At 46.5% G+C, this 23,257-nt stretch overlaps 1 protein-coding gene across 6 annotated transcripts in view; it reads left to right on the top strand.

Moving 5' to 3' along the window:
• The window catches only part of ARHGEF12 (Rho guanine nucleotide exchange factor 12), a 1,284,704-nt gene that overhangs the window by 678,385 nt on the left and 583,062 nt on the right, over positions 1–23,257 (top strand). For 5 of the 6 annotated variants that reach the window (XM_069614339.1, XM_069614338.1, XM_069614336.1 and 2 more), the window contains 2 exons: positions 12,276–12,387; positions 15,206–15,418. In XM_069614339.1, coding sequence (XP_069470440.1) covers positions 12,276–12,387; positions 15,206–15,418 — 325 coding nt within the window. The remainder of the gene's footprint in view (positions 1–12,275; positions 12,388–15,205; positions 15,419–23,257) is intronic. The other variant, XM_069614335.1, reaches the window with a different exon arrangement.

Raw genomic sequence — 23,257 nt, 5'->3', positions numbered from 1 at the left:
TGGGATCATTCTGTGGAGAGTATTCTGTGAAGGCCTCTAGGCTCATGATATGCAATTGGGGAGCTGTTTACAAAGGATTCTCTTACCTCCTTCCTGAGAAGATGGCCGGTGCTGTAGCTTGAACCGTTCTACACGGTTTTCGCTAAAGATGGCCACTATTTACATTATGACGTCATCACGTCGAAGCGTGACGACGTCACTATGTTTAGAACGTCAACGTGTGACGGGAAAACAGACGTCATACGGACATATTTTAGAAAACAATGTGTGATTAACCAATAGTATATAGGTGTATATCTATACTGGTGCAGGGAGTTTGAGTCAAATGAAATAAAGGTGAAAAGAGTCGAAAGATAAATGTGAGGAGTGTCTCATGTAACTTCTGGGAAATCTATTGTTTACCACGGACAAAAGTTAATCGAATATTGGACATCCGTGTGTTTACTATTTCAAGAGAAGCATGCTCACATTCTATGGTCTGTAACTTAATACATCCTATGTCAGTAAAAAATCATCCTAAGTGAACTGAACAAATTCAAAAATGTATTTAACATCAATTGATATTGTATCCACACTGGGTTTCTGATTGGGTCAGGGGAAACAGTATTTAGTTACAAAAATGAGGCTAAACTGTAATCTTCGTTCATCCCATTGGGAGCTAGACTGTTTAGTCTCTCTATCCAGAAGATATCCCTCTGGTTCATACGTCTGGCATGATTGCCACCTCTTGGGGCTCTGTTCACAATTTCCAAAATCACAACCTTTAGTTGAGAAATATTATGTTTCTTTATGGAAAAATGTCTTGCTACAGGTGAGTTAACACTGTTGGTACGTATGTTACTTTTGTGTTCATTCCAGCGCTCCTTGGCTTTCCTTTGTGTCTGTCCAACATAGTAGATGCCGCATGGGCAGCTTAAACCATAAATGATTGATTTCGTGTCACAAGTGGCAAAATCCATGGATAGAGAGACTAAACAGTCTAGCTCCCAATGGGATGAACGAAGATTACAGTTTAGCCTCATTTTTGTAACTAAATACTGTTTCCCCTGACCCAATCAGAAACCCAGTGTGGATACAATATCAATTGATGTTAAATACATTTTTGAATTTGTTCAGTTCACTTAGGATGATTTTTTACTGACATAGGATGTATTAAGTTACAGACCATAGAATGTGAGCATGCTTCTCTTGAAATAGTAAACACACGGATGTCCAATATTCGATTAACTTTTGTCCGTGGTAAACAATAGATTTCCCAGAAGTTACATGAGACACTCCTCACATTTATCTTTCGACTCTTTTCACCTTTATTTCATTTGACTCAAACTCCCTGCACCAGTATAGATATACACCTATATACTATTGGTTAATCACACATTGTTTTCTAAAATATGTCCGTATGACGTCTGTTTTCCCGTCACACGTTGACGTTCTAAACATAGTGACGTCGTCACGCTTCGACGTGATGACGTCATAATGTAAATAGTGGCCATCTTTAGCGAAAACCGTGTAGAACGGTTCAAGCTACAGCACCGGCCATCTTCTCAGGAAGGAGGTAAGAGAATCCTTTGTAAACAGCTCCCCAATTGCATATCATGAGCCTAGAGGCCTTCACAGAATACTCTCCACAGAATGATCCCACCCCATTGTTTTCGTGTATCTAATATAGTATATATACGTGTTTTTACAGACACGAGTGGAGGAATCGCCCATTACTGCACTACCTCCGTACCTGAGGACTCTCTACATACCACAGTGACCCATTCCATGGATGTAGTAGCTTTTTACAGAAATACCGAAAGGTAATATTTTTTCTTAGATATTACATGACTAGATTTTCCTTCATGAATTAAGATCCCGTTTTTTAATTGAGCTTTCCCTATTGTCTTTTTATCACATCTACAGGTTGAATAACCATTATTGGGCTGATATTGCTATTGATAATAAATCCAGTTAGGATATTCCACATTGAACATCCAGGTGATTATTATTAAAAATTTCTCCAAAGAGTTAAATGACAGTTATCAGTGAGAATCTAAAATTTGATCATTGTATCATACATTATAGACGAAACAAAGATTAACGGCAATGAAGAGGGCTATCAATTCCTGAAGAAGGGGACACCCCGAAACGCGTCGAGAAAATATTCATCATTACTTTCTTTGGATATACCATGTGAAAAGCCTATTGTATAGAAAGTGTGATGAGTACCTTGTATGCCCTTGTATTATAATATTGAATGTAACCTCAAAATGAACACATTTATGTTATTATGTTTACAAAGACTGGATGATGAATGAATTGAAATTCATATCTATTACAATTAATTTAAAATTCAATTAAAACCGATGGTCCCCATTATTCTGTTTTATTATAATAGTGTCATGAATTAGCTTCTCTCATTAATTTCTTCTTTTTTCTGAAAGAAACTGAATATTACCATTATATAGAAATATTGACTGTTTCTACAGTATAAAGGGTGTGCAGGGGACGGGAGAGTTCCACAATCTTGTGGACATTCTGTCCTTGCCGACCAGTCAGCCAGCCAATCACGCCAGAGTGCATTTGGGTCTGCTAGGAGACTAAGCACAGGGAGTTTCGGTCACATCCCTCACTTCCTGCCCAACCCAGACACTCAGGCGCCAGAGGCGGTCTTCAGTCCTGAAACCCGCCAAAGGCATAGAAACAAAGGGACCAAATCTGGTTTGGCGCGCAGACAAAAACACTAGAAGGACCTTTCCAAAACAAAATGGCGATAAAAGAAGACCGGGACCTGTTTAAACAAAGGGGCTTAAGGCTCCATCTTGAAAAAACATGGCTCCTGCAATTTTTTGCTACCGGAGTTCACAGTCGGGAAAAATCATGGTAGTCCGTTGTAAAACTCTGCCACCAGCCATTTCGATAGAAAAGGGTACCATTTGACTGGTACATGAGTTTCTAGACACGGGATACTAGGAAGCGCCTCCAGCACTCTATAGGAAGATAGTGTGTGCTGGGTATTGGAATTTAAAGCCTAGTAAAGTCACTTTAAACTTGCATTCTTTGGGAAACAGTAGTTTATCCAAGAGAAGGTATTTAAACCTTTGGGAAGTCTAAAAAGACATCCCTCTGTCACTGCACTGAGGGTGCTGTGTAACACGCATGAAAAGATGCCTATGGAGTTATCTTAAAACTCCATAATCAAAGAACACAAGAGTTAAAACACATCAAAATGCATGAAAGGGTGGTGAAAAAGGCTCACTCTTTCCTGGTAAAAAAATCAAAATCCAGCAAAGTTGCTGGGGGTTTCTAAGGTAAAGGGAATTAGCATATTTTTGAGAATTCTCCCTAACACTCTCCAAGCCGACCCCATTCTTATAAGACAAATCTTGTGCCTGAGAATGACATGGGAACCCTGCATCGACTACTACTGCGGTCTCACATTCCTGCTCCTCTGGCTCCCACCCTTGACGTAGGAATCGCCACATCTTCAATACCCACCTTCCCAAGGGCCTTGTCGGTCCGTCCTGCACTGGTGTGCTGTCACTGTAGCCCTCTGTAGCTTTTGAATAATGTGCACAGTAACCATAACTCCTGCTGCCAAATAGCTTTTTCGGTCCGACAGTATTGCTTTCCTGTTTTTTGCGCCGCTAGCAATTCTCTTCATGTAATTCTTCATCCTTAATTCTTCACCCAAAATACCTTCAGCGATCCCTCTGCAAATACCTCCCCTCTCGAGCTCTTCGCTTCTCTACCTCCAACGCCCCGGGGTCAGTCGTTTTGCAAATAAATGAACTGGGGGTAGATCTGTCTTTGGCTTGGTCCTCCCTCTGGAACAGCCTCCCTGCCACTCTAAAACTTGAGGAGAACGATCTCCGGTTCCAGAAGCACCTCAAGACCTTCCTCTTTTCTTCTGCCTTCGCTCCCCCTCTCCCCTGCTGATCTGCCCTCTCTTGGCACTGTGCACTTGGCCACCCTCTGTCCTTCGGGCCCAGGTACCTGCTCACCCTCCCGCACTGCCTATGGGCCACCCCTTGCACTGGGGTCTGTATTTGTACCCCTACAGCCCCCCCTTTTTCTTCTTGCACTTATCAGACCTACTCTGTCTGCTGCCTTAAACCTAGCACTTGCAAATTGCTGGCTGCACTAAAACTGTTGCCTTTATTTATTTATTATCTATCTATTTCTCCTCTGCTTCGCACTTTCCACTTCTCCTCCTTCCATGCACTTTTCCCCTCCCCCATGCACTTGCGCGTTCTCAATGTCACTGGGCCTAGTAAGATCGCTGTTTTGTTCTCCCCTGTTCCCCTCCCTTGTCGCGCTCTGAAACACTTGTGTACGAGCGTGATAGAAATAAAATAAATATCCATATCCTTGAACCTCTTCTTCATTCTCAAGTCTCATGTGGGACCCCTTCCCATGGACCTCCAGAAACTGCTTTTGGGGCACTTCCACATAAATGTAACTCTTTTCTGCCAAAGACCGCTCCAAATCGGTATTATTTTGCTGTCCAAGATAAGAAAGTTGTTTACATACCAGTTACTGCATTTTGTTTTGTAGTCTAAATCATTCTTATTGAAACAATTACTTATGTAATCCATTGTGACAACTTTTGTTTTAAAAAGTTCACTTACCTGTAAAGTGTAATGATTTTACTCTTTGCCTTTTGTTATATAAAGATTATATTTGTATAAACCTATTGTGCGTTGATAATCTCTCAATGGGTATACATGAAAAGTGTATTCTGTATCTGTTAACGACCCCACTCCATTTCCCGAGAGTTAGGCCTGGGCTGCTCTGTCGTGACCACCATTTGGAGATCCTTCTGAGCTTGCCGGATTCGCTTTGAGTACCTAAGTCGGGAAGATGCAGCTAAAGAACCTGACCACAGGGCTTAAGAATCTCCCTAACAGTTTATAATTCTTTTTGGGGTTACCTGCAGTGTATATATACTTGGGTATTACTGCTTATTTTGTGAGTAGTACTATTGACGTTTAATTGCATGTATTGTAATAAATAGTATGTTTTCATATACATCTGTGTGTTGGAGCTTAGCACAATCATCACAAACACAGACCCCTCGGGAGGGTAAGTCCTTTCACCCAACCTTGCAGTGTAGGAGACTGGCTATACTCATGCCAAGCAGGCGCTCTCCCGGGCTCTAACCAAACACAAAGAATAAGGCAGGATTAGAATAAGCCAGAGACCAGTATGCCTTACCCAATGTGCGTGCCCCTATCTGCACCCATACCTGCAGGATGACAAATCAGCATGGATATACCCAAACTTACTGATGATCAGTGTTCCATGCAAGGCAAATAACCGTTCCGATTTGTATCCAAAAGCAGGTCCAGTAGGCAATCCACGTCAGAAATCCTCCGTATCATCCAGTGTATTCCGAGACTGGATCATAGTGAGGACCTCGCTACATTGGCTCTCCATGGATGTCCGGATCTATTTTAAACGGCCATCCTAGTCCATTAATGTCTTTATGGAAAAGCCCCAGAATATCTGAAGACCTGCATTTCTTTTTATACACCCACGCATGCCCTATGATCTGCCAATCAAGGAACAATTAGTGTCCTGAGGTTCAAAAGTGACGGAGGTCTTGGTATGGTCTTTGATACGCGGGCAGCACAAGTGTGGAATCCCCTCCCGACTTCCTCCCTCCTGGACAAAAATATGAGCACTTTCTTTGCATCACTGAGAACCTCGCTCTTCAAGTGAAGGTTGAATCCCTCCGATTGGAGTTAGATAGTTAAGTCTTGAATGATATATGTGCGTCCTGCGCCTCCTTGTTTTCCCTGTGTTTGTGTTGGCACCCTGATGCCTGTGGGTTCCCGGCATGGTATGAATAAACAAATGAATAAAAAAGAAAACAATTCCAATCCAGTGTTAAAATAGGCCCAAATGTAACATTAAGGGAAAAATACTAAATGGATTAACTTCAAGTGCATGAGAAAACCCAGCTTCATTCCAATACAGACGGCCTCTGGGAGAGCGCACCAAGAAAATCTCAAAGTGGCATTATGAACAAGTTTTTGAATGAAATAATGGTCACTTCTGATGCCATGGTTATTACAATTATTTAAAAAAATCAATTCAGTTTTCATTTGTTGGTAGAGTATAGAACATATAGTTATCTATAAGGGAACAGTTTACTATTGGGGGTTCTTCAACTAATAACTCTTTCTAGATACCTCCTCCCAAAAATGATAGATTTCAATCTCTCATACTATTGGTTGGCCTTCTACTACACTAGTTGATAAGAGGAACATATTTAATTGGTCGGCTATTCGTTCATCCGACCTCAAACACCTTGCGCAGTGCAAAGTTACGCGATGCGGAAGGAAAGTTGGGTGAACAACTATGATCCAAGTTTAAAGAAGTTGCGCCCTTCCCGTTGCCAGGCCTTAGGTCTTATCTGCCAAACTTGTTCGTGCTCTTGGCTGTCTTCTGTGTCTGGTGCTAAGGAAGTGGCAGGTGCACTATCTAATTGGCCCTGGAATCAATGGCCATTGTTGGGATCACATAGTAAAGGGCCATTGTTCGTAGCTCAATTCCATCTATTTGTTGGAGTTTCTGCTATTCTAGCGTGTGTACTTTACTTCGGCAGCCACTCGGGGGTGCTGTGTATTCATTCGTTATGGCATCACTTGGCATGGTAGCTACTGGCACCTGGTATTCAACGATGTGTGTATTTCTCATTGCTACCAACTCAAACTAATTAATTACTGAAACTGCCCTGGGAAACGTTATCTGGGGCAGTTTAAGCTTCTAAGCAAAACTCACTTTGGCGCACTGACCTTGGTGCATGGGGCTTCTGCCTGAGCTTCGTGAGGCCTAGAACCTGTGTGGTAAGCAATTTTATGTTGGAATGCAGTGTTTAGGATTGAGGCGTGCAGTGTTTGGTCTGAGTAATGGTGGTGCTCTGGTTCATTCTCCGCCATGTTGGTGTTCTTCGTGTCTGCATGCTTGTGTTCTTCGTGTCTGCATGCTTGTGTTCTTCGTGTCTGCATGCTTGTGTTCTTCGTGTCTGCATGCTTGTGTTCTTCGTGTCTGCATGCTTGTGTTCTTCGTGTCTGCATGCTTGTGTTCTTCGTGTCTGCATGCTTGTGTTCTTCGTGTCTGCATGCTTGTGTTCTTCGTGTCTGCATGCTTGTGTTCTTCGTGTCTGCATGCTTGTGTTCTTTGTGTCTGCTGCGTGTCACCATTTAATTATTCCCTGCCTGTATATGCAGCAAAATTCAATCTACCAGTCACCCTACTTAAATTGCACAATCTATTCCACTCTCAATGGTGACTACGTGACTCTTGGTGTTTTACTGACTGGTTCTCAGCTTATACTTTTGTTTGTGCTCGGGAGCAGGTGGGGCTGCGGCCAGACATGGTGCAACTCTCATCTCAAAAATCACACCAGTATCCAAAAGCAGTTGGAAGGCAATCCAGGTCAAAATCCCAAAAAAGGTAAACCGTTCCAATCCAGTATCAAAAAGCCTTTCCAGAAGGCAATCCAGGTCATATGACGAAAGGAGCCACATTCCAGGGAAGCGAAACCAGAGGAACAGAAGAGCAGCCAAAAAAAGAACAAAGAGCAGAGGATCAGGAGAAATAATCACAGAAGACAGATGCGGAACAGCCGGACAACACGAGAACATTGAGAAGTGGTGCCCCACGCAGCAGGGCTCTGCTTCAAGCTTCCGAGTGAAGGTGTACCATGTGCGATGAGATCATGTGACGCCGGGAGTTTGGGAGTTGTAGTTTCCTCAGCACATAAGATCTTGTAGGGGCCATGTTTGTGACACAGTGGACCATGTAATACTTGGCATTCTCTAAGTGTTGTTAATTGTTCCTGTACACCAGGCCCCTCAATCGGCTAAAACTAAGCATTGCTGCTCAATTTATGCTATCCATTGAGAATTTGCTTGGACCTTATCATGAGAAGCTGTTGCAGATCCTCTAGTTTGGCATGTAAACCCCCACAGCACTGTTGGTTCTGGACCCCCCCCCCCATCCCCTCACCTCCCAAAGAGTCTGGTTTGTGTTTTTTGTTTTGGGCATTTTAAGACCCATTTTATTGTGTTTGGAGTATTTGCCTGTTTTTAGGATGTATAAGTAGTATGCATGCCAATTACATCTAGGTTTGGGCTTACACCTTCCCTTCAAATTTAAACTGTCGAATTCCTTGAAAGGGACCAATGAACGGTGAACTTTTTTCAGCCGATTATCACCACTGTAAAAAAAACAGTCCATGACGTTCTATCAGATTGGTAAAAGGGCCCATTTACAATCCAGACAACATGAGCCTCCCTGGCACTATCACTTGTGACGTTGCATCCGTTTTGTAAGACAATTTAGCAGCATTTGTTCCTGCAACCGATGCCTTCGGGGAAATTGGGGAAATTAACTTTAGTATAGACACATCAACGTTTTTGAAATTTTACAGAGCAGAGATGGTCTTTCCTAATGACTACTGAAATTGCAAAGTTTTTGAATTCTAAATGTTTTGGACCGACCTTGCAATTAAATGGATTTACAGGATTCCACGTGTGTACCCACTTGGGACGTTGCCTCGAAACATAACATTTCATACGTTTTGGATTTTAGGCAAAAGTGTGTCAGAAATTCACCTGTATCTCAGATAGATTTCTGCAATGCGGGTTAATTAGGTTTCTGCAATGCTGGTTCATTTAATGAAGGTATTGTATAAACTAGACCGAAATAAGTGTTTGATGCTTGTGACTGCTTAGATCATGGGTGCACAACATACGGCCCGCTGGCCAGTTGCGGCCCGCCATGCCCTTTTGACCGGCCCGCGAGGCACAAAGACTTTCCTAATGGAGGGTGGCCCGGCCACCCTCCATTACGAAAGTCTTTGTTGTCTTCCGGGGCGGTGAAAACACTGGCCCTCATTGGCTCAGCACACGCATCACGTCGCTCCTACGAGCTACGTAATGCGTGTGTGCTGCACCAATGGAGGGCCAGCACTACGGCTGGCGTGGTCCATAAGGCTTGATGCCGGAAGGCATTTCAGCCTTGGACCACGCCAGTCGTAGTGCGATTCCAGTGTTCCAGCTTACCTGCCGCTTACCTGCCTGCCTTCCAGCACGTCTCCGGTAAGTGGTCTGTGTTTGTGTGTCGGTTTGTTTTGCTTTGTTTGTGTGTGTATGTTGCGGGGGGGGGGTGTCAGATGTGTATCGGATGTGTATGAATGTTTGTATTTGTATTTTGTGTGTAAGTTGAGATGCGGGGGTGTGTCGGATGTGTATGAATGTTTGTGTTTGAATGTATTTTGTGTGTATGTTGAGATGCGGGGGTGGGGGGGTGTGTCGGATGTGTATGAATGTTTGTATTTGAATGTATTTTGTGTGTAAGTTGAGATGCGGGGTTGCGGGGGTGTGTCGTATGTGTATGAATGTGTTTGAATGTATTTTGTGTGTAGGTTGAGATGCGGGGGTGGCGGGGGTGTCGGATGTGTGAATGTTTGCATTTGAATTTATTTTGTGTATGTTGAGATGCGGGTGTCGGAGGGGGGGTGTGTCAGATGTGTATGAATGTTTGTGTTTGAATGTATTTTGTGTGTAAGTTGAGATGCGGGGGGGTGTGTTGGATGTGTATGAATGTATTTGAATGTATTTTGTGTATGTTGAGATGTGGGGGGGTGTGTGAATGTTTGTATTTGAATGTATTTTGTGTGTATGTTGAGATGCGGGGGTCGGGGGGGTGTGTCAGATGTGTATGAATGTTTGTGTTTGAATGTATTTTGTGTGTATGTTGAGATGCGGGGGGGTGTGTTGGATGTGTATGAATGTATTTGAATGTATTTTGTGTATGTTGAGATGTGGGGGGGTGTGAATGTTTGTATTTGAATGTATTTTGTGTGTATGTTGAGATGCGGGGGTGGGGGGGTGTCGGATGTGTATGAATGTTTTGATTTGAATGTTTTTTGTGTGCTGAGTTGGGGGGTGGGGGTTCGGGTCTGTATGGGTGCATGCTTGAGTGTGTGTGTGTGTGTGCTGAGTTGGGAGGGTGTGGGGGGTTCGGGTCTGTATGGGTGCATGTTTGTGTGTGTGCTGATTTGGGGGGGTGGGGGGTTCGGGTCTGTATGGGTGCATGTTTGTGTGTGTGCGGAGTTGGGGGGGTGGGGGGTTCGGGTCTGTATGGGTGCATGTTTGTGTGTGTGCTGAGTTGGGGGGTGCGGGGTTCGGGTCTGTATGGGTGCATGTTTGTGTGTGTGCTGAGTTGGGGGGTTTGGTTGGGGGTGAGGGGGCCATGGGGCATAGTGTTTGGTTGGGGTTGAGGGGGCCATGGGGCATAGTGTTTGGTTGGGGGTGAGGGACATGGGGCATAGTGTTTGGTTGGGGGTGAGGGACATGGGGCATAGTGTTTGGTTGGGGGTGAGGAGGCCATGGGGCATAGTGTTTGGTTGGGGGTGACGAGGCCATGGGGCATAGTGTTTAGTTGGGGGTGAGGGGGCCATGGGGCATAGTGTTTGGTTGGGGGTGAGGGGGCCATGGGGCATAGTGTTTGGTTGGGGGTGAGGGGGACATGGGGCATAGTGTTTGGTTGGGGTGAGGGGGACATGGGGCATAATGGTTGGTTGGGGGTGAGGGGGCCATGGGGCATAGTGTTTGGTTGGGGGTGAGGGGGCCATGGGGCATAGTGTTTGGTTGGGGGTGAGGGAGCCATGGGGCATAGTGTTTGGTTGGGGGTGAGGGAGCCATGGGGCATAGTGTATCTAGGGTCAATAAAATACATATAAGTTAAACAGGCGAGATACAATAACTAAATAGAAATAAATTATAACAATGGAAAATGTGTAGTACAAAATGTAAGTTTGAAATGCAAATAAAAATCGTTACCCCTCAAAAACATTCTTTTTCCATGTGTTTAGTACAAATTGGGGGTTTAAAAAGCCTCCTGCCACGCCCTGCCTACCGCCCGCCCACATTTACTTTTCGGCCCACTATAGCCCTCATGTAAGGTACTTTCGGCCCTCTGTCAAAATCAGTTGTGCACCCCTGGCTTAGATTTACCTGATCTGCAAATACCGCCATCTAGTGGTTGGAATATTTAATCCAGTTTTTCTATTTCGAAGAGTTATAACGTGCTCAATGCTAGAAACCAGTCTATAAACTGGGGTTGGGGTTCGACCAGTGCTGGCGATTGGGCCAGATATCTGGATCCTCAGTGCTGGGGGGGGGGGGGAGAATACAAAAAAGAAAGCGCATAGTCCGCTGTAACTTTCACTGGTGACCCCATGCAAGGGGTCACAAGAGGAAGTTAATGCTCAGCTAAGACCCGGATTATTTATTTATTGGATTATTGATTTATTTGTGCAATGTTTGTCGGATACAGGGACCTAAATTCTATATTTATTTATGCAATGTTTGTTGGATACCTGCATCAGACAAACATTGCATAAATACATATACAGGTATTCGACAAACATCAGACACTTGTATATTTATCTATTTATGCAATGTATGTTTGGATAAACACTGCATACATAAATAATCCGGGTCCATGTCCACACAGTGCAGCCACCCAACTGCTTTCAGAGGAGAGCTGCAGGAGCTGTGCCAGGGGTGGTTCAAGTTAAAGAAAATATGGTTTATGGCGAACATAAATCACCCTGTTTGAATAGTACCCAAGAGGGAGTTTTTATTTATTTAACAAAATGGGATGCAGATTGCGCATTTTAAAGCATATTTACCCAGCAACACTGGTCAAAACTATTATCCACATAGTGAAGAACTCCTCACCAGTGCTATGGAAGTGTTTTAAAGCGGAATTGATATATAGTTCGGAAAAGAAGCAGCATGAAATAGCGCCGTTTGAAACAATTATTTTGGACATTTCCTTTGATCAGAGGTCAACTGCCAGCTCCACACCACTAAACCCCGCCTCCTCGGACAGCGCCCCACCCGGGCCCTTGTAGGATCCCCCACCAATTATTTTCCATTTCCACCACTGGGTTAGACCTGTGTTGCGCTACCTTCTCCTGCTTCCAACACAAAGGTGTTGACTCTAACCTATCCACCCCTATATACTAATGTTTGTCATATATTGTATGCAAATGCAGACGATATCGGGATATAAAATGGCAATGCGTTCAACAGAACAGCATTTTTAGGCACCACATTTAATATTACTACGTGAACTCTGATTTGTTTTAATTGCCAGCTGACCATCGTAAATAAACAAGTTCAATTAAAAAATAAAATGAATGTGTACGGTTTTCATTATCTCGTTTTTTTATTTTTACTGATGCTATTTTTGTTGGTTGCCTGTAGCAGAGTATAAAGGAGAAAAAGGACCGTGAGGGAGATGAGAAGTGCAAGAGGAGAGGATTCCCGAGTATCCTGGGTCCTCAACGCAGGATCAGCCGCCATGACAGCAATGCAAGTACGTACTGGAATCAAGTACATACGCAGGGCTTAAAGTGGGGGTAAGAACTTGAGGGGCGGGGAGGGGTTCATTTGGGGGCGCAGCTGTGGGGGGAAGGGCGTGACCTAAAAAAAAGTACACAAACCATAGTAAGGCACGCAAACAAATTTATAAATGCATGTAAGCATTTATATATTTGTATGTGTACTTTACTATGGCTTGTGTACTTTCTAAGCCATCTTTTATAAACAGAAATGTTTTAAAAAGATGGCTTAAAGTACACAAACCATAGCAAGGTACGCAGACACATATATAACATTTATATATGTGTGTGCATACCTTATGGATTGCATACTTTTCAAGCCATCTTTTTTAAACATTTCTGTTTATAAAAGATGGCTTGGAAAGTACACAATTCAATCCATCTTTTTATAAAGCAATCTTTAGAAAAGATGGCTTGAATTGTGTACTTTTCAAGCCATCTTTTATAAACCTCGAAATATGTAGAGGAGTCCCTTCTGTCAGCTTGCCTGACTTAATGGCGGGCGCATCTCCTGTTGTGGCTGCGACCATGGTGGGAATGATGTGTCCCGCCAATGTTGTGGTGGGACCGGGGGGCCCAGGCAGGGCCCTGGCACAGCCCCACTTTTTGGAGACTTCCGGGGCCCGGCCCACTTAAAGCACTGTACATACAGTAATGTGTCCCTCCCTATGCTCTCCCAGGACGGCAGCGCAAGTACGGGCAGGGCCGACCCTAGAGGCAGCAGCATCCCGGGATAATTGCCCTCCTTTTCCCCCACGCACGCACAGGGGGAGGGGTGGTTGGGGGAGGGGCTGGGCAGGAGCGCCACATGTTTTGTCCCTCCCTGCTCCGGCACATCGCAGGAGGTTAATCACTGGAATAGGGCGCTCATGCATGCTAATGCATGAGCGCCCTATTCCAATGAAAACCTTCTTGCTCCCGTGTCTGAGCAGGGAGGTAATCATGTGAATAGGGTGCTAATGCTTTGCATCAGCACCCGATTGTTTAATGGGCCCCACCGTCGCAGGCGCATTTAATAACATAAGGGCGCTTGCCGCGCCTTCTCCCACCACGCCAGCTCGGGGGAGCCCTTGAAAGACTCCCCCAAGCTGGAATGGCAGGGGGCTAATGGTGCCTTGGGGGTCATGGCGCCCCGGGCGGTCGCCCGGCTTGCTCTGCCCTGAGGCCGGAGTACGGGAATGATCGCTCCTGCCCTAAGCTCTCACAGAACAGCAGGCCTCCTTCCCTATGCTTGTGCATGACAGCAGCCCAAGAATTACGCTAATGCCCCTCCCTCCCTATGCTCTCGCAGGACAGCAGCGCAAGTACGTATGGTAATGCCCCTCCTTCCCCGTGCTCTCGCAGGACAGAAGCTATGCGTTTCCCAGTCAGATGGGGATTGTAATACTGTGATAGCCAACGCCCTAGCCCATGTAATCAGCTATTATTGTATGCTTTTTAAAGGATTATAAGACTTTTGCAATAAGATCATACAATGCAGTTTCTTATAATAAAATAATCTATATAACTCTACATTAAAGCATCAGCCTCCTTGCAAACCCGACCGTAGATGTTTAAGGTCTTTTCTAACAGATTGGCTTCTATAATTGACAGACATTTTGTTAAACTAAGAATTCAAGTTTGGCTCCTCCTCCAAATACATCTTTGCCATAGACTTTCTCTACTTGGACTCATATCAGAATACATGTGTACGCCAAACTTTAGTAGTCTTTCAACTTCAAAAAACGGACAATACACAGTTAAATGTTTCAAAGATTCCAAGGTGTTCTATATTTCACAGAATCGGCATTGACCAGTGTTTATCTTTTCTTTGTCCCGATACCAGAACATTAGTTTTTCATTAGTTTGTAACTGATTTAAATGGAATCTCAAATATAGTTTCCTAGCTATATTGCACTGAAAGATTTCCTGGTACTTAGGACGATATCCCCACTGCCGAGTGGATTTAGCATATTCATGGTATGACTTATATTTGTTGATCTGGTCAACTAAGAGACACCAATAACAACGCTGGAACTTGAGTTTACATGAGGGTTACCCCATTACCAAATCATCCTTTTCAATCAAAGTGCATGATAGTATATTCTCAATTTCTTTCGAAATTTTAGAAAGGACGGCGGAAATCCTTTTGTAATCATAATAGCCAGGTCCTCGTATAGAGAAGCTTTGGGGCGTACTAGCATTTTACCATAATTGCAAAGTGAACGCCAATGCCATTTAACAGATAATGGTAACAATCCCAACTCACGGCAGATGATTATTTTAGGCGTAGATAAAGCCAAACCCAATACAGTTTTGCACATTTTGCCTTGAATCACATCTAAAATCTCCTCTAGATCATGAAGACATATATCCAGGGCATAAAGTAGAATAGGCTCAATTTTTTGTAAGTAAAATTTAAGGATAAGGGAGCAAACCATTTCCCCAGTCGATGATTAACTTCATCCGTGAAGTAAGCAATTTAGCTTTATTCAGAATCATCCTGCATGCTCGGATGCTTAATGCAAAAATCTGTGTGCAGTTTCTGAATAAGTTTTACCATTTGCGGAAGCTCCTCGAGTCTGGTTTCTGTTACATAATTTTCGGTGTTTAACTTCACCCATGTAGGCATTTCCAATTCCACACACACAAAGCAACATCATAAAGATTAGAGGCCCCATGGGTCTTGACAACATTTTTCTAATTCTACTGAAACCGACAGAAATCCCTTGCTTGTGTTCTTTTACATACCAAGTGTCAAAATCTTAATGAAAGATGTTACACAGTCCTAATTTGTGATTTGATTGTCTTCAGTTGGCAGAGCCATGGACATGCATAAGCAACGCCACCCCAAGCACCCCCCAACGTCCTCGTCCAGCAGCCCTGAGCCGGGAGAGTCGAGCAGAGTGCGCCAGAGTGTGGCTGCTAACGATGGACCTGACGGGTCGCACCCTTCCTCTGGCTCCATGTCTCCACTGGCAGTTGGGGGCTATGGCTCTGCAGAAGGAGGCAAGGAGAATGAGACTGGTGGGTATCCATTACTGTGTGCTTTCGCACCAACCCCCTTTTCTTTTGTTTGTCCCTTTCACATTCCTTCACAGCAAAGATACAAACTTGAAGTTGTAAACTGCTTGCCAGACATTAACTCCCCACTTGCCCCCTCAGTTCTACACATGCACCCATCACACCATACCTTACTCGCTTGCATGTGCGACTTCTGTATACTGTCTCAGTGCCAACCAATTACTTATTCCACCCTACTGCCCTCCTTCAATTTTTTCCCTGCATGAGTGTTCTTGCCTTTACTATCTGTTGACAATGTGTTTCAGTTACAGGAAGCCAATCTCTATTCACCTTTGTTTAGCAGCACCTGTTGTCTTTTTGATGCAAGGCTACAGACTATCTTTTGAGTTTGTCAACTGCCTCCCCTGGTATGTCTCGCCTTCCCCTTCGCATGCCTCATGTAATAGCTGCCGATATCCCTCAGTAATTCCAGTTTTTTTCTCCACTATGACTCCTGCCCAATCATTGTGTCCCTCTTGTCTGTTAGTTTTGCCCACTTGCTTTTTCTTGTCCCTTAGCACTTTTTACCACTGCATCAACATGCCCCTTATTTCTAGGTCTGACTTCATCTGTCCAGTTGCTCACCTATTTTAGGGCCTTACTTTGCTGAATCTTTTGCCAGGCTAATACCTTTTTCTCCATTTCTCTTTTCCGATACCTGATATTCTGCTTGAGTCATCTATAGTAACAGTTGTAGCCTCCTACCTCTCTGGTGTCCTATTTCTCTTGCTTGGTGTTAGAATTTTCCTGGTTTATTTCCCATTCTTGTACCCACTCGCACACCGTTCACTCACTTATCAAGCTTTCTCGCCTATCTCTTATGACAACCTCTTCCCTTGTTCTGTTCGTCTTGTGCCAAGCGGTGTTAGATCTTCCATTCAGTGTTTGCCGCCTTGGCTCCCTCGCCCTTCTCTTTTGGCCTCCTGCTACTCCTTCACTCTGGCTTTGTGCCCCCTCTCTGGCTTTCTCAATGTCGAGGCAATCTTCCTCACGCCCCTATTCTTGCAGGCTCCTCCCCACCCACACACATTGCTGGCATCATCACCCCCAGCACCCTCCTGGGGTTCTCGCCTTTCTACCGGCTTTGAAGTCCCTGCTGGTTTCTATACCCTCCCCTTTCCTGGCTCTCACACTGTAAGTGATGGCACTCCACCTAAGTCAATGCCTAGCGTGTGATGCACACCTGAAACCCTTATTTATTTATGTCTAGAAGTTCTTTTATTTCTGAATGATGTACCACTTATATCACGCCCCTCTCTTTGAACCCCGCCCCCCCCCCCCTCACCCCCCTGGTCACACTGAACCAGGAAGCAGGCTGGTTTGCAAAGTTAAAATATTTATTTAGGGATTTGCACAATATATATATATCGCACTATTTTAATGGTTATACAACGATCACCAATGGGGTGATGTCACGCTAACAATCTCTTTAATCAGAAGGAGTACGATAGGAAAAATAATGCAGCACAGAATAATACTTTTGTGTGTTCAATCAAAAATGCAATGTGATTACTCTTTCCCTCTGCATACTTCTCAATTCCCCCAATATGCAATATAAAGAGATGGAAGGAGAGAAAACAGTTTTCAGGAATACAGAATTCAACAAAGGAGTATCAATCCCAATTTCCACCCAGCTAACACAGAGAGCGAAACAGGAATGATTGCAAACTTGTCAAAAATGGTTTTGAATGTGGCTTTGAATGGAATGGTAAAAACACTGAAAATGGATTTAATTCACTAAAATTGTTTCAATACTAGTGGGAACCTGGGATGGGATCAGACAAACACTAGCAATGATTATAGAGTAATAAGCAAGTTGAAAACTTCTCATGTCAGATGCAATTAGCAGCTATTTCACACGTGATAGATTTGAGCCAAATGAAAAATCTGCGGCAAACATTTCAGCACGCGGTAAGCGCGATTGTGGAAAAACTAAGAAGCTGGGATAAGGTTTTGGGTTCTTTGGAAAGCTGAGGATGTTAGCTTCAATTAGACACTTAAATTCTAATATCTAGCATAAACGGTGACAGTTATGAAGGTTTTTGTGGAGGTCGTTTTTTCAGAAAGAGGCAAAATTGCAAAACAAGAATGCGCTTTTTAAAATTACAAACAAGGTTTCCTTACACTAGGGGAGACTATGAAGATGAAACTACACAACAGCGCAGCCACCAACCCAGGAGATCACTGGATGGTTTGGCCTGCCGAGACGCTCGCCTTTCTTCAGAAAATATATCAGCGCAAATATGATTTTAACACTACTATTACAAAGGACTACAGGGTAAGAGAAAGAGTTCAGGTAGGACAAAGGGATTTCTAGCAATACAGTTCTGGATATAAGAGAATGAGTTGGATATGGATGACTTATGGACAATACATATGCTAGTGACAATCCCATGCTATGGATACTCACTACCAATGTTTGGAATGAACACATCGGGGATCTGGTCAGGGATACTTTCTGGACAGGAATTTTGCTAGAACACCGAACTGGACTCAAGGCGCTCTGGTTCTGCAATCAGCCAGGCACTCTGGACACCGCACGGTGGGACTGGACTGGATCTCACGGGTTCTGGTTCGCAGCTATCTGGTCACAGCACGGTTCTACTGGATTGGATCTTTGGATTCTGGCAAGAATTCTTAGCAAGAAAGTGGCACAGCAGAGCCAGGCTGTTCTTTTGTTCCTCTAGAGGTCTAGGGTAAAATTTGGTTTCTGGATTTTTAAAGGCCAAGCTGAGAATGGTTCAGCTTTGGAAATGGGCCGTTCTGCTTTCAAATTTTCTGGAGTCTGGAATCTGGATTTCTCTTGCAATCGGTTGGTGGGTGAATGTGTGCGTCTCTAGGTCCTAAGCTCTCTATGTATTTCCTAAAGGGGTGGGTATGCTGAATTATCCTAAGCACACCCCTTGGTATTCTATTGGCTAGGGTCTTTCCTCTCCCTTGATTTGAGAAGAAAACAGATTGTCGTCATGACGATGTGTTCTATGATCCAGGGAAATCTACTTTTCATATAACGCATATTTACAATTTTACAAACTTGATAGCAATAGTATATCTATATCCCATATTTTGTGGAGCAAGTATTCATCCGAGCCCCGTCGCGGTGAGACCTTGTGTCTAGATTTGGCCATTTTTTGCACTTTTGGTCTGGTACCCAATGTACGATTTGTCCACAATTTTACACACATGTGCGCATGATATCTGGGCATAATCATATGAAGTTTCATGTTTCTGGCACCAATACAATTGCTACAAAACCATAATTTCTGCAGTCATGTCCCTGAACATAGCACAAAGTTCTGAGTACTTTTAAAACGTACCCAAAAATGTCACATTAACAATACTGTAATTTTACAATTCCGTACTGTCCTTTGTCAGTCCTTTTCAAAAATATACTTTTCTGTGCTTTAAGAATAAACAAAACTGTCTGTCCCCACCCCCAAAGTTTCTGGTGGCTCAATAGCAATCCCGCCTCTTTCCTCTGGCAGGGGTTACTGTTGACACTTTAATCTGCATATCTTTTCAATCAAGGAAGTCCTTTGTCTCTCCCAGGAGCAGCAGCCCAAATCCCATCCCCTCTTCATCAACACCTGAATGTGAGTTCCTTGGTCAGGGAGCAGAAGGGAGGTGCCTTTTGTTGGGGCAATCTGTGGAATTTGCTTTGTAGTTATTTGGCTTGCATCAGGTTACTTTAAAAATCACTTTGTGTACATTTGTCTTTGATTAAAATAAACTTTTAATTTCAACACAGGCTAAAAGAACTCTAATGCCAGTTTTTCTTTTAAAACATAGAGATTAAATAGTTGCAACCTATATTACTTTTGATGGCAAGTCAATTAATTCCAACCATTTGATTTTAACTGCACAAGTTTAAGCTTCTAGTACAATTAAATGACAGCTGTCCTACAGGCGGCTGGTGGTACTGCGCCCATATTTGACAGATTTTCACAGACGAGCACACTTTTTAATGTGGGTATTCTGGTGATAGATTCTGCTTTTCCTGACATTGTGTGCTTCTATTGATTACTTGAATGAAGTGACGAGTAACACCCAGCAAGGATGTTGGATATTTTCTGATGTTTTGAACCATTATTTTGTAATTTCGGCAACCAAGGAAAAAGGGATTTCAGAGCACTTCTGGGTTTCCTCGCAATAAAACACTGCCTTTCATGCAGTTTCCATTTTCACTTTGTGGGCAGCCCAGTGACCGGTTTCAGCAGTGTGGTCTCCTGTTCCACCACCGACACAGGCAAAGTAGATTGGCAGCCATCTTTTCCGGTTTCACAGTGCAATTTTCATAGGTTTAGCACGCATAGGGCTTTTTGCTGCCATTTTTCTGGTTCTGGTGCCACCAGCACACAGGGATGTCGCAGGGCAGAGCCTAGGGGGTCAGTACATCCCACAACACCCCTCCCCCCTTGCTAGATTTCATGCCACACCCTGCCATCCCAACGCTTCACCGCCAGATGTCTTTCTCGTACCACCCATCTGCCTTTCTTTCTCGCCCTACCCCCAAGATGGCTTTCTTGTCCCCCCACCTCTATCTGACTTTCTCACCCCCTCCCTCCACCCCCGTTTGCTTTCTCCCCCTCTGCTGGCTTGCTCCCATCCCACCCTCCCTCCCCTCTGCTGGCTTGCTCCCATCCCACCCTCCCTCCCCTCTGCTGGCTTGCTCCCATCCCACCCTCCCTCCCCTCTGCTGGCTTGCTCCCATCCCACCCTCCCTCCCCTCTGCTGGCTTGCTCCCATCCCACCCTCCCTCCCCTCTGCTGGCTTGCTCCCATCCCACCCTCCCTCCCCTCTGCTGGCTTGCTCCCATCCCACCCTCCCTCCCCTCTGCTGGCTTGCTCCCATCCCACCCTCCCTCCCCTCTGCTGGCTTGCTCCCATCCCACCCTCCCTCCCCTCTGCTGGCTTGCTCCCATCCCACCCTCCCTCCCCTCTGCTGGCTTGCTCCCATCCCACCCTCCCTCCCCTCTGCTGGCTTGCTCCCATCCCACCCTCCCTCCCTCCCTCCCTTCTGCTGGCTTGCTCCCATCCCATCCCACCCTCCCTCCCTTCTGCTGGCTTGCTCCCATCCCATCCCACCCTCCCTCCCTTCTGCTGGCTTGCTCCCATCCCACCCTCCCCCTCCCTCTCCTCTGCTGGCTTGCTCCCATCCCACCCTCCCTCCCCCTCCCCCATCTCTGCTGGCTTGCTCCCATCCCACCCTCCCTCCCCCTCCCCCATCTCTGCTGGCTTGCTCCCATCCCACCCTCCCTCCCCCTCCTCTGCTGGCTTGCTCCCATCCCATCCCACCCTCCCTCCCCCTCCCCCTCCTCTGCTGGCTTGCTCCCATCCCATTCCACCCTCCCTCCCCCTCCCCCTCCTCTGCTGGCTTGCTCCCATCCCACCCTCCCTCCCCCTCCTCTGCTGGCTTGCTCCCATCCCATCCTCCCACCCTCCCCCTCCCCCTCCTCTGCTGGCTTGCACCCATCCCATCCTCCCACCCTCCCCCTCCCTCCCCTCTGCTGGCTTGCTCCCATCCCACCCTCCCTCCCCCTCCTCTGCTGGCTTGCTCCCACCCCCCCTCCCCCCTCCCTCCCCCCCTCCCTCCCCCCCTCCCTCCCCCTCCTCTGCTGGCTTGCTCCCATCCCACCCTCCCTCCCCTGCTGGCTTGCTCCCATCCCACCCTCCCTCCCCTGCTGGCTTGCTCCCATCCCATCCTCCCTCCCTCCCCCTCCCCCTCCTCTGCTGGCTTGCTCCCATCCCACCCTCCCTCCCCCTCCTCTGCTGGCTTGCTCCCATCCCACCCTCCCTCCCCCTCCTCTGCTGGCTTGCTCCCATCCCTCCCTCCCTCCCCCTCCTCTGCTGGCTTGCTCCCATCCCACCCCCCCCTCCCCCCCTCCCCCCCTCCTCTGCTGGCTTGCTCCCATCCATCCCTCCCTCCCTCCCCCCCCTCCTCTGCTGGCTTGCTCCCATCCCACCCACCCTCCCTCCCCCTCCTCTGCTGGCTTGCTCCCATCCCACCCTCCCATTTTTTGCACTTTTGGTCTGGTACCCAATGTACGATTTGTCCACAATTTTACACCCATGTGCGCATGATATCTGGGCATAATCATATGAAGTTTCATGTTTCTGGCACCAATACAATTGCTGGCTTGCTCCCATCCCACCCTCCCTCCCTCCCTCCCCCTCCTCTGCTGGCTTGCTCCCATCCCACCCTCCCTCCCTCCCCCTCCTCTGCTGGCTTGCTCCCATCCCACCCTCCCTCCCCCTCCTCTGCTGGCTTGCTCCCATCCCACCCTCCCTCCCTCCCCCTCCTCTGCTGGCTTGCTCCCATCCCACCCTCCCTCCCCCTCCTCTGCTGGCTTGCTCCCATCCCACCCTCCCTCCCCCTCCTCTGCTGGCTTGCTCCCATCGCACCCTCCCTCCCTCCCTCCCCCTCCTCTGCTGGCTTGCTCCCATCCCACCCTCCCTCCCTCCCCCTCCTCTGCTGGCTTGCTCCCATCCCACCCTCCCTCCCTCCCCCTCTGCTGGCTTGCTCCCATCCCTCCCTCCCTCCCCTCCCCCCCTCTGCTGGCTTGCTCCCATCCCACCCTCCCTCCCCCTCCTCTGCTGGCTTGCTCCCATCCCTCCCTCCCTCCCCTCTGCTGGCTTGCTCCCATCCCACCCTCCCTCCCCCTCCTCTGCTGGCTTGCTCCCATCCCACCCTCCCTCCCCCTCCTCTGCTGGCTTGCTCCCATCCCTCCCTCCCTCCCCCTCCTCTGCTGGCTTGCTCCCATCCCACCCTCCCTCCCCCTCCTCTGCTGGCTTGCTCCCATCCCTCATTCCCTCCCCCTCCTCTGCTGGCTTGCTCCCATCCCACCCTCCCTCCCCCCCCCTCTGCTGGCTTGCTCCCATCCCACCCTCCCTCCCCCTCCTCTGCTGGCTTGCTCCCATCCCACCCTCCCTCCCTCCCCCCTCCTCTGCTGGCTTGCTCCCATCCCACCCACCCCCCCTCTCCCTCCTCTGCTGGCTTGCTCCCATCCCACCATCCCTCCCTCCCTCTCCCTCCTCTGCTGGCTTGCTCCCATCTCCCTCTCCCTCTTCCTCTAATCACCTCCAGTGACTACCCCCTTTAATTGGAGATATGACAAAACTGAGTTTCCCTATGCCAAGCACCTCTTCCAGATCACTTCTATTGATAAAGCTAACCTCCCTTCAGAGTTGGCTGATATTTCCAAACCCTCCTCAAACCATCTCTGAAATCGTTCGGGATCCCGTCCCTTACTCCTGGGGCCCAGATATGGCCAAGGGGCAAGGGCCATGTCGTTACTCCTTTCATTTCTGCCCCTTGTCTCCAGATATCCAATATGGTCCCCACTATAGGGTGGTCCCTGATTCTGCAGGGAAGCTTATTTCTGGGAACCCACAACCACTTCCCAACTATTGTATGGTGTAACTGAAGATTGTCCAGAGCAACCCATTGGAAATCTTTGTGGGCCAGCAGGTGGGGTATATGGACCCTAAACTGGGGAGCTTTATAGTACAGCTTAATGTCAGGCAGTTCTACTCCTCCTTTATTCTTTGGAAGGACCAAAACCTCATTAGATATTTCCATCCCCCCCTGTCAAAGAAACTTTGTGAGCCTTTTATCTCCTGGAAAAAAGAGTGTGGGATCCTGATAGGGAGCATCTGGAACACGTAAAGGATGCTGGGGAGAAAGACCATTTTAAGCGCTTTCAGGCAGCCTAACAAAGATATTGTTAGTTTGCTCCATTTCTCGAAGTCCGTCCTGAGTCTATACTTCAGGGGGGTAAAGTTAGCCTGGTATAGGTCCACTATA

Source organism: Ambystoma mexicanum, chromosome 9 (assembly GCF_040938575.1).
Source record: "Ambystoma mexicanum isolate Mex_15411 chromosome 9, UKY_AmexF1_1, whole genome shotgun sequence".
Lineage (NCBI taxonomy): Eukaryota > Metazoa > Chordata > Amphibia > Caudata > Ambystomatidae > Ambystoma > Ambystoma mexicanum.
This window is presented reverse-complemented; position numbering and strand designations above follow the sequence as displayed.